This window comes from Lissotriton helveticus, chromosome 2_1 (genome assembly GCF_964261635.1).
Source record: "Lissotriton helveticus chromosome 2_1, aLisHel1.1, whole genome shotgun sequence".
Classification (NCBI taxonomy): domain Eukaryota; kingdom Metazoa; phylum Chordata; class Amphibia; order Caudata; family Salamandridae; genus Lissotriton; species Lissotriton helveticus.
The window spans coordinates 1,741,434,210-1,741,446,862 of NC_136059.1; the positions used below are offsets into that span (position 1 = coordinate 1,741,434,210).

The following is a 12,653-nucleotide window of genomic DNA, read 5'->3' on the forward strand; positions in this document are numbered from 1 at the left end:
TTTCTTCTGAAATGGCAGGGCCATCTACAAGTGAGTTCCTGAGTCCACCCTAACTTGTCTATCTGCAAGGGGAAGAAAAACACCTTCTCACACCCAGGCCATTGTTCTTGCTCTAGGAGCAGTTGTCCCACCTCATTAAGGTCAAGCGCTTAGTGGGCAGCTGCTTGATAGCTAAGAAAAGCATGAGATTCCACTTGTCAAAAAAGGGTTATTTTGACAAGTGTGACAGCAGGTTTTAAGCTGCCACAGTGAGTTTAAACTTGGCAGATCTAAAGCCAAGTTTTCCAGGCCCACTTTATGGATGGCACAATAGATGCTGCAGTTATCAGGTGGCTTTTATCTTTCATTTTCTGTACAATATGCTAGGGACTTGTATTCACGTTAAATAAGGCAATTAGGGGTAAGCTAATTTAATCATGTTTAAAGGGAGAGCACCATCACTTTACTCCTGAGTAGCAGCGGTAAGGGTGCACAGAGTTCTAAATCCAGCAAAAATAGAATCCAGGCAGAAAAAGATCAAATAAATCTGGGATGACTATTCAGAAAAGAAGGATTTTCTGCAAATCAGTTTAATGTAAGTCAGGTTAAACCCCATTCTGACTCAGACTGTGTAGAAACATGCAAAGTTCTATCTTTCCTGTGATGGCTTATAGGATGAAAAACATGTTAATGTTGACATAAATACCTCCTTTCTGATGATCATTTTTCTTTCTTTTTAAGAAAAAAAACTGATCAAAAGAAGGAAAAGCTAGTTCCTATTTTCCTTTTTGAAATGGCAGCTAGTGACTCACTTTTCACAATGCCTGCTGGCTTTGGCAGCAGGCGTTTTGAAGTCAGAACCCACATGTAATAGCTTAGTACAGTTGAGCAGCTATGTCAACTAGCCTTTAATAAGGAAATTGGAGGCTTTTATACATTGATTGAAGACTACCATCTACTGTTTTATTGTGGACTGAATAAGGGTATGTAGATTTTGGGACATATATTTTAAATATTTCACATCTGTGGCAAGTTATGAATTAACTGTAGAATACAAATCTCTGTAGTTGTAATAAAAATATGTTCCAGCTATACCTAATGTAGCGATTAGCATTTAGATATTTTATAAGTCATTATATCAGGTAGAATTATAAATTATCCAGAGATTCAGACAACTTCTAGACATTTGATTTATAATACAGCTAATTCATTCTACTTCTTAGAAATAATACAGCACATCCATACATTGTTTTTTCAAAAAAATGTTTAAGAAATCCAAAGCTCTGATGAGCTTATGGCATTAGTATATGAATTTTAGAAAAAACAAGTGTTTAATATGGGGATTGCTTTGTAGATTGATTGAAACCCCTCTGCTAATAACCTTGTCATCTGTCTGTAATTAGTTGTCCACTGTCCTGAGCTGCATCCCCCAGAGAATGGCTACTTCATCCAGAACGTCTGCAATAACCACTTTGACGCAGCCTGTGGAATTCGGTGCCACAATGGATTTGATCTTGTGGGGAGCAGCATCCGGCTCTGTCAACCAAATGGCGTGTGGTCGGGCTCAGAGGCAACGTGCAGAGGTAGGACAGTCTCTCATTTTACTATAGAGAATTTAGCACCGCTTCACAGAGATGTAACATGGTCTAAGTGCACATTTAAACCTCTTATAAGTTATGTGGTGCAGTTTACTAACATTTAAGACAGAAACTCTAATAACACGACTGGCTTTGGTAGTACTTAATTTGTAAAAATAAATAAGTCCCAGGGCTCACGTCAGGAGGCCACTGCAGCTTACACCACACGTCACCCCAGCCATACTGCCAATGATAGAAACAACACAATACTGACTATCATACTCTTACAAGTGTGAAATTTTGGACTATTACTGGACCCCAAAGTTATAAGAATGGCTTGGGCGGCAGGTAATAGTCATTTTTAATGTATATCGAATTAATAATTGTCTGTTGTTGTGGTCCTCTCTAAATTAGCGAGACAGTGCCACCTTGTGGCAGACTGCACCAAAACCCGTGTGCCAAATGGTAATCTGCTACATGTCCTGATAGTAGTGGTCCGTCCCCTGCCAAAGTAGCGGGCAGGTCGGACCGGAGGAGGAAGGTGGGGGGGAGCCTGTGCCTGCTCTCTCCAGCCCCAGCAACGCAAACCCTCATGCGCATTGAAGGGAGTGCCAATCACTCCCCCACTAACAGTGTCATCCACTGGGACCGCCCCAAGACTCGTCTGAGTCCTGGGGGTGGGTCAACAGGATTAAACTAAAACAATAATAAAACGGGGTTAAAACCCGTTTTATTTGTTGGTGGTGGCAGGGGCGGTGATCCTTTGCTCTGATCGAGGGGGCGCCGCCGAGTCCTGAGCAGTTGAATTAGTGATTGATTGTTTTCTTTCTAAGTATTTGGAGAAAAGCTTTTAATTCTTTCAAGCAGCCCGTTATGTATAATAACTTTCTTACAAACTCTCCAGGTACTGTTTTGAAGATTCAGCACCTCATAGACTTTGTTCAGACGGCAATGGAAAATAGTGGAAGAGGAATAGAAATCGATCCATTCACAACATCTGATCTTCATTGCTTTCATTGCTTATCTGTCCCACAGGGCAAATGTGACGGCTACAGACCTCGTTTATAAGGAAGACTAGCAGCCCGTCCCGACGTTGTCTGGGTATGAAATAGAATGTGTGTAATGTGTGTATTCAGATACGGTCATTCGCGTGTTCCCCCGCTTGAGGTCCAGCTGCAGCCCTGGTTGATGTTAGCAGGCGCGTGTCCCCCGCTTGAGGCCCAGCTGCAGCCCTGGTTCATGTTAGCAGGCGCATGTAATTAGTGTAGTGATCCGCCGCATGAGCCCGGCTACAGCCCTGGCTGATGTTAGCAGGCGTGTGTAATTTGGTTTAATGTGATAGTTCAGTAACAGCGCGCATGAGAGGCTGCAGTAATTGTCCCCGCAGACACGCTCAGTCACGTGTGCCCCCGCTTCAGGGCCAGCGGCGACCGTCTAACAATTAGAATTGTGTGAGTCTTGAATGATTGTTTCCCGCTGTTCTTATTTTTTTATGACCCACACCGACGCTCTTCGGCCCGAGTGCTTTTTAGACGCACCCAGGCCAAGCCACACACTGCGTTCGGCCCTTTCAGACACACCCAGGCCAAGGCACACACTGCATTCGGCACCCCCAGTATGTGTGAGACAACGGGCAGTCCCCCAAGGGAGTCTTGCAAATGGTTACTTACCATGCTTCGACGTGAATGCCTTTGTGACGCCCCCAGCACACGGCCACAGCAGACGATCTGATTAATGTACGACCCAGATGGCATGAAGTGCGGAACGTAGCATACGCCCCCAGCGTTTGTCACGCCCCCAGCGTGCCCCTTGATGAGCCTCAATTGCGTAATTGGCGCTTCACATGGCATGAAGGGCAGACACACGCCCACAGCCTGAAACCTATGGTTTTTTCAGTGAATTTCAAAGGTTTTTTAAATGCTAATTCCTAACTATATAAGGCCTGAAACCTATGGTTTTTTCAGTGAATTTGCAAGGTTTTTTAAATGCTAATTCCTAACTATATAAGGCCTGAAACCTATGGTTTTTTCAGTGAATTTCAAAGGTTTTTTAAATGCTAATTCCTAACTATAAATGGCCGGAAACCTATGGTTTTTTCAGTGAATTTCAAAGGTTTTTTAAATGTTAATTCTATTAGCGGATAACGTTTAAATATATTAATATCCTAGTGGGACCACCTGAGCACCCTAAGGGGTCAGGGTGTTTCTACCCTGCCCCCTTTTTGTGTTCTACACGTTTGTTTTTCTGCTTTTTTGTGCCTCAGTCTATTAAGACCCAAGATGGGATAACGTTTAAATATATTAATATCCTAGTGGGACAACCTGAGCAGCCCTAGGGGGTCAGGGTGTTTCTACCCTGCCCCCTTTTTGCGTTCTACACGTTTGTTTTTCTGCTTTCTTGTGCCTCAGTCTACCGAGCACAAGATGGATGCGAACACTTCCTGGTTAGAAGTGTTGGCAGCCAATGAGCATGCAGCCTTCTCGGGAAGGCATGCTGATTGGCTATCACTGTCTGTCAACACTAGCACAAGATGGATGCCAACACTTCCTGGTTAGAAGTGTTGACAGCCAATGAGCATGCAGCTTTCTCGGGAAGGCATGTTGATTGGCTGCCACTGTCTGTCAACGCTCCAAACCAGGAAGTGTTGGCAGCCATCTTGTGCCTCGGTAGAACCAAGGCACAAGAAAGCAGTGAAACAAATGTGTAAAACTCGCAAAGGGGGCAGGGTAGAAGCACCCTGACCCCCTAGCCTGCTCAGGGGGTCCCACAAGGACCCTCCAGGCCCAAAATATATATATATATATTTAAAAAAAATGTTTTATTTATTTTTGCCTTGGGGGTCCTTGTGGGACCCCCTGAGCAGGCCTAGGGGGTCAGGGTGCTTCTACCCTGCCCCCTTTTTGAGTTCTACACATTTGTTTTTCTGCTTTCCTGTACCCCTCTCTACCGAGGCACAAGATGGCTGCCCACAATTTCTGTTTTGAAGTGTTGACAGACAGTGGCAGCCAATCAGCATGCAGCTCGTGCACGTAGAGGTACGTGCACGTACGCGTACGTATGTGTACCGTACGCGTGCGTACGGTACGCGTACGGGTAAGAGTACGGGTAAGCGTACGGTGAGCTCATATAGATATATATGTGTTTTTGAAGTTAATTTTCATAAAAACCACTGGAGCAATGTTCACCAAATATAGCAAAGGCACTTCTGCGTACCAGTCTCTACAATTTTGCGTGGTGTAATTCCGTTCAGCGGTTCGGGCTGTAGCCTTGTCAATTCGTCCTTTGGAAATTAACATGGGGAAAACACGTTTTGGGACCCTCCTTTTTTCTCGGCCCCCACTTCACGAATCCCCCTGAAACTTTCAGGGAAGGAGCTCAGCTGAGCTGGCCAAAAGTTTGGAAAATTACATGCAAATTCCTCAACCGGCGCCAGAGTTATTCCCAATAGAATGTTGCGGATTTCCTATGGTAGCTAGGTCCTAACTATATATACCTACTGACTATCGCCAGTAGGTAATATATATTGATACCCCTCGGTTCCTTTTCGCCAGAATTTGCAGCGCTCTCTCGCCGGTTCGTAAATTCCCGCGGCAGAACCACGCCACATTTAAATCCACAACCAATTCCCCCAGCTGGGAGAAAAACGGGACGAACTCGCATTTGTCTTCACTTATGTGCTTTTTTATTTAATCCTCACAGCATGGAGTTTCTCAAGCAGGCAGGCACAGATCTATGCGTTTCGGGATAGCATATCCCTTGTTCACGATCAATTTGGCTACAGGCTCTCAGTCTCAATATAGTTAGTCACATTATTACATAATTTCCTGTTTGATGTTATTTTGGCCCTTGTCCTTCTGGATGATGTAGTTTTTTGCAATTTTTTAAATAATTTTTTTATCCGTCTGCATAGCCTATGTCCTTCTGCTGCAACTGCCCTTTCCAACGCTGTATTGGGTGTTGTGATTGGTGCTGTGGTTACTGAGATTACCCGCCTCAAAGGTTTGGGCTCTCTCTTTATAATATTAGTATGGATAATAGTATTTACATTGATTGGTGGGATTTGAGCACCCAAATCCTTTAGCTTTATGTTCCTCAGGTTCCAAGATTGCGCATTTCTTACTCTCTAAAAAGATACTTTTTTCATGGCTTCGCTTGGCTTGTTAACATTTGTCAATGAAATTTACTGAATCAAAGTCATGTTTAAAAGGACTTTCGACATGGAACTTGGATGAAGGAAATGCAGTTAATTGTTTGGTGTAAAATCCTTTTCATGCACCACGTGATTGATTCATTCGCCCAGCTACGCTGACCACGCCCCCTTACCGCACTACATAAACGCTCGCTGACAGCAAGCGAGGCGTTTACAGAACTCACTCCTGAGGCGGAAAGCCGGGAGATAGCACCCTTTTTATTGTGTATAACGTGATTTTAAACTTTGCTATTTAAAACTCTTCTCGAGCGCGCAGACTGCCGCCCAGCCGATTGGAGGCTGACGCGGTCGACTGTTGCCAGGGCAACGCCGCCTTTCCTCTGCTGAGGGCTCGCCCAGCTACGCTGACCACGCCCCCTTACCACGTCACTTGAACTGATGATAAAGTATGCACGGCAACCGGAAGCGCAGCGGACGAGCGCAGCGGGCGCGTCGAATGCGCGCCGAAGGCGCGCATAAGGCAAGCTCGTCTGCGCTCGTCCGCGCCGAGGACGGGCCAAGGGCCACCTCCCCTGCCGCTTCAACTCCACCACGGGCGGCAAACCCGGTAAGATACACCTATACCGCTGCCGAACTGCATAACCTCAGACACGTAGTGGAACGGCCCCATGTACCTCCTTGTTTCAGGCATACCAACCCTCTCATGGGCCCTCACCACTGCCCTACGTGCACTCTGGACACTCCCAAACTGACCAATACTGCCTCACGTCCAATATTAGCAGCGCTTATAAATGCAAGATCGCTTCCCAAACACAAGCTCGAAATTGCTGAATTAATAGACACTCATAAACTGGATCTTCTGTTTATCACTGAAACCTGGGGGGATGAAGCCTCCGGTCCAGACTTCAAAGCTGCTACCCCTATCAACTTCAACGTGTGCAGATTAGACAGACCCAAGAAAAAAGGTGGAGGTATAGCCATAATGTACAGAGACCACTTTAAACTCTCCACGGTACAAACCACATGTCCCGAATACGAGGCCCTCCTTTTTACTTTAGGCCTCTCTGCTAAATCATCATTTAAGGGCATGCTAATTTATCGACCTCCGGGATCGAGATCTAAGTTCTTAGCCAACTTAGGAAACATAATCGAAGGGACTGCAGGCTCCCCTTATTTTACCTTACTGGGCGATCTTAATTTTCATTTGGAAAACTCCAATGACCCGGATACTACCCAGCTAATCACGGATCTAGCTGCCGCCGGCCTGATGCAAATGGTGGAATCCCCCACTCATCAAGCGGGTCACACCCTGGACGGTCTGTTCACCAACAACCCCCAAATAGCCGTTACCCAAGTAATCCCTCTGATATGGTCGGACCATTCAGCAATCTGCTTCTCCATCGAAGTAAGCCCCATTAAACCCCCGCCTACATCTGTCTCCGAATCCACGTATAGAGACTGGAAACATATCAACCTATCTCAGCTAACAGAGATAATGCAACAAACCCACATCCCCATCGAGCAGGACCCTACGCTGTCTTCCTCTAACTATTTAAACAACTTAACCACGGCCTGCAACAAACTAGCCCCAATTAAAAACTCACGCCGAAACAGGAAATTACCATCAGCACAATGGTTTACAGAGCCCCTCCGAACTCAGAGACAGCATTGTAGAAACCTCGAAAGGAAGTGGCGCCGGCAATACAACCCCATAGATAAAACAAATTATTAAAACGCTCTTTCCATCTACAAAAAACTCATAAACTCAGAAAAAGGTCGCTACTACACCGCTCAAATCAACCAGGCAAAAAACTCAGCAGGAGAACTGTTTCAGGTGGTTACTCTTCTGTCCAATCCACCTGCCCCACGATTAGAAGGCTCACAACCTCTAGCAGACGATTTGGCTAGCTTCTTTGAGGACAAGGTTAGCTCCATTTTTCTGACTTTCTCCCAATCATCTTCTATCCCCTCCCTGACATCACCTCCTATAAACAATAATGTCAGTTTTACTTCTTTCAACCCGACTAATCAAGAACAAATCCGGCATCTGGTAACTAGCACTAAATCGGGATCCCCCTTAGACCCATGCCCTCCAGCTATTCTGAATCTTATCCCAGAAGCCATTTCCCCCGCGTTATCTACCATCTGTAACGCCATGTTCTCTACAGGCATTTATCCATCGGTCTGGAAAGAAGCAATTATTAAACCTCTCCTCAAGAAACCAACATTGGACCCTCTTCTCCCTGCTAGCTACAGACCCATCGCCTGCCTTCCCTTCCCAGCTAAGATCTTCGAGAAGGTAATGAATACCCAACTCTCCAAATACATCAATGACAACGACCTTCTAGACGACACTCAGTTCGGCTTCAGACAGGGCCATGGAACGGAAACTGCGCTGCTCAAGGCAGCAGATGAGATCAGAACAGCTATGGACAAAGGAGGCGCGGCGGTCCTAATACTACTGGACCTTTCCGCTGCATTTGACACGGTCGATCATGTCACTCTGATCGACCGTGTCTCAGCCTTAGGCATAAGAGACAAGGCCAAAGACCTTATCGCCTCATTTTTAGCCAACCGCCCACAAACAGTCAAGATGGGTAATTTCACCTCCCAAACCTTCTCCCTCCCCTGCGGAGTTCCACAGGGTTCCTCGCTGAGTCCGACACTTTTCAATATCTATGTGTCGGACTTAGCGAGAGTAATAAAATCCCATGGAATTGCCCTCACAACGTATGCTGACGACACCCAATTAGTGCTATCAGTGCACAATGACGGAATATCTGTCGCAGCAAACTTTCAGGAAGGGATGAAGGCGATAGGCTCCTGGATGTCATCTAACTGCCTCAAGTTGAACTCCAACAAAACGGAGGTGATGACATTCGGGAGCTTGCAGCCGGCCTGGTCCCCCCAGTGGTGGCCATCACAGATGGGCACGCCCCCCCAGCCAGTGGTCAAGGTACGAAATTTGGGAGTCACTTTTGATAACAAGTTGACGTTCCTCCACCACGCCAATTCTGTGGTATCCTCGGCTTTCTTCATCCTAAAAAGAATAAAGAAACTTCTCCCCTACCTGCCACAATCCGCCGGTAAAACATTGATCAGTACCCTAGTGTTCTCTAGAACAGATTATTGCAACTCCCTATTGCTGAATGCTCAGGAAAAGGTACTTAATAAGCTCCAGACAGTGCAGAATGCCGCGGCTAGAATTCTTCTATCCATTCCCAAATTTACTTCCACCTCCCCTTACATCAGAAAATTGCACTGGCTCCCCATCAGAAGCCGAATAAAGTTTAAGGCACTCTGCATAGCCTATAAAACCTTGAACAATCACGGACCTTGGTTCCTGAAAAAAGCTCTCTGCCCAGTGGAACATCAGAGAACACTACGATCGGCATCAGCCCACCTGTTAAAAGTCCCTCGAACAAAAAAAACCAACTGGGGAGACAGATGCTTTACCATCGCAACTGCCAAACTATGGAACACTCTGCCACTCCACATTAAAACTGCCCCCACGCTGCTAAAATTCAGAAAAAGTCTCAAAACCTGGCTGTTTACCTCCTAAATCTTTCCCCTACTGAAGTGACGATCTGTAACATTAGCGCCGAGACACCCGTAGGGGTATTTGATGCGCTTTAAAAATCGCGATAAATAAAAAAAAAAAAAAAAAAAATTTAACAAATACGTTGATTCAAGTCAAAAGTTGTAAGTAATAGCCATGATATGATACTTATTAGACGTGACCTCACCATGAAAAATCAGAGCGGGTAATACTTGTATTGCATCACATATGTTATATGCAGAACTGTCCAGCAAGACGATTTTGGAAAGATACACATAATATTACAGGAGCCAGCTTATGGTATGGGTTTGTGTAGATTCCCATCAGCAGGAATCTTAGAGTTAATCGCCAAAGACCTAGTTAGATTAAGATTTAGATAAATGTTCAATTTCAGGATCTTTCTTGAAGCTTTTGTGAATGTGACCAGCGTGATATTTTCCAAGATCTCCTTCCACAATCTAAGGGCCAGACACGAGCATGTCGCTGTATATGTTTCAGGAATTAGATGAGCCTTACCATGGTTTTACTAGGGTCTGAATTTCGTACAAGTAAGTGGGAGTGGTGGATTGATATGGTATCCTGAAATCACTGCTCAAGTGTACCAAGAAGATAAAGCAGGAAATTGTCCAAGTAAATTATAGGTTACTTTAGTCACTAAATACAGGGGTACAGGAACCCCACCAGGAGCAGTAAATGTTCAGAGTTCAGCCCCTAACCTCAATTGCCACAGGCCACACTCCATCCACACAATATAACACTGTACTAGATCTACACAGATGGACACATGGATAGACACAAGAAAAACAAAAAATACCACACCAGGCTAAATCAAAGTACAGGCCAAATCTGATAACAAACATGTAATATGCCACAATTGCTTGGCCACATACGGTAAACTTCAACCAAGCCTAAACACCGCACAGGGACAGATGTATATACTGGTCACTTTTCGTGCCACTATTTTTGCTGCCAGTAATGCATTTTTAATAGGTCAGTTCGTAAAATTCTGATTTGTAATAGATCGCAATCCAGCCAAATGAATGAGTATTAGTGAGATTAGTCCCAAATTGACTCACTCTGATTGGTGGCATCAGTAGTCTGCTAGGCTCAACAGATCAAAATGTCTCTGAGTGCCTTTAAAACTAAACTATGTTATCTTTAATAAAGCCGTTTTCCTTAAAGGGGGTGGTGCTGTATTTAAAACTAAAAGTTTACTTTTGTTATGTTTGTTTGAGTGTTGGCACATCCACGTCCGGCTAAAAAAAACGCCCGTAAACACTAATATCTGTGTGTTACGATAACACTGCACAGTGGGGATAAATACAGATACAGGCACAATAATCTGATTGAAGATGCCCTCTGCATTTTTATACTGGTCCCAGGGGACAAGAGTGGAGAGAGCGTCCACCCAAAAAAAACTGGCATCTCATCTTTTGGAAGTGTATTCTCTACCCAAGTAGTTCAGAGAAGCGAACTGCATCCCACCCATTCTCTCTCCACTCACACAGAAACGCACATGGGTATCATAATGTTAGGAAGCATATTATTTTAAGCACACACAGATGCACAAAAAGCATGACATCCAGTGAATGTACATTCTCTGTCTGCTGCACCTCTCCACACCACAGGGACGTATAAACAATAACATGTTAGTTATGATATAATAGCTATAAAGGTACCCACAGGCAAACCCACATACTAAAACCTTCTCATAAATTAAATTAAACATTGAAAGCAACGAAACGCCAACCCACTGACAAACAAGCGTTAGAAAGATCGAACAACAACACATAGCTGGAAATGAAAGATGACAGGGCTATGACCTCTCACAGTAATGGAGTAAAAATAGAAATGTTTCTTCTTGAAATATTTCCTTGTGGGTCATATTAAGCAATATTGATACACAAAAATATGGCAACACATTGAGCAGCTTTCTTCAGCATAACGTGGCATAACAAAAGGTCTGTGCTACCTCGAAACTCAGATCCAGAACGAAATATACATATCGCTGTCACCCTAGCTTTAACTGAAAAATTAGGTCATGCTCATGTAAAGTTTCATATTATTAGGATTCGCTAGGGTGGAGGCTTTTACATCATACTGGGCTCAGAACTGTGAGATGAGCAGGCAACATCAGGAGAATGCAATAAGGATAGTATCATTGCAGCAAACCTGCAATCCAACACCGTGCTTAATTTGTGAAAAAGAAAGTGCTGGGCCCATTGCAGGAGGCCACTGCAGCTTGCACCACCTATTGCCATGGTCTGCCCTGCCTATAGCAGTACTATTACACTCCTTCAAGTGTGGCAATTCCGACTTTTCCAGTCCCCCAAAGTTATAAGAATGGCGAGGGGGCTGGTATTCGTTATTTTTAAGATATATTGAATTGACAAACAACTGTTGTTGTGCTTGTCCCTAAATTAAATAAACAACGCCACCATATGTCAGACCATCATAAGCACCGTTATTGACAATTAAGTGCTGGTGCTGTGCACTGGAAACCACCGGCTCAAATTAAGCACTGACAGCTGACATGAAGATGTACTAAGGTATATTACTCAATCCTCACAGTCTAAGCAAAAACGTTCCCATGCAGTCATCGCAAAACACTCTAAACAGATCCATCCACATAAGTAATAAAACATGATAATTGCTTCTTGTAACCATCAGAAAGTGTACTCAAACAAATGTTGGAATTCGAAGGAATCTGTTTACAGTCCCTTTATTGTTTCAATGCTCTCATGCAAGATAAAGTCTTGAACAGCCATAACAAAGCTTCAAATGATAGCCATACACAATCAGAACCAAAGTGATGGACAGCCCACACTACTATCAAACAAGCAACACTTTACCAACAAATGGACATAGTACGTGCTAAGCGCCTCAGACAGAATGCAAACAAGTATTATCTTTTACATTTGTATTAATGGAGGAACACCCTACATTAAACAGCGCAACCACTTTACACACATTTACAAATGGTCTAGAGAGGTGTGTGCCACTCAGCAAGTTAAGGGTGTCCTTTCAGTATGTATTCACACAAGGAGACTAGAGGAGATTTTAGGACCTGCGAGGGCCACCTCCCCACTCATTAATCATATCACAAAGAAGGCCATAGGTCCAAAGAAAACGAGAGGTCAAACAAGTGACTGGGTGTACTCTTACACACAAAGGGGAATTCCCTTTTAAGGACGGTTCCCCTCACACACCAGAGGTGTCATTCTTCATCATAGGGGTGCCTCCTCGCGTGAGAGACCTAGTCTCCACGCGGGCTACAACCCCCTTGCTACGAGGGATGAGCTCAGGTATATTTTTATTAGAAGGGGGCGGGTGTACTAAAACCCTATGTGAGCCTGGTGTGGTAAAAAAAAGTGAAGTGCTGTAATGT

At 44.4% G+C, this 12,653-nt stretch overlaps 1 protein-coding gene across 2 annotated transcripts in view; it reads left to right on the forward strand.

The window, feature by feature from the left end:
* Positions 1 to 12,653, forward strand: part of SVEP1 (sushi, von Willebrand factor type A, EGF and pentraxin domain containing 1) — a 1,097,507-nt gene that overhangs the window by 438,326 nt on the left and 646,528 nt on the right. For both annotated transcript variants that reach the window (XM_078676696.1, XM_078676697.1), the window contains exon 5: positions 1,383 to 1,562. In XM_078676696.1, coding sequence (XP_078532822.1) covers positions 1,383 to 1,562 — 180 coding nt within the window. The remainder of the gene's footprint in view (positions 1 to 1,382; positions 1,563 to 12,653) is intronic.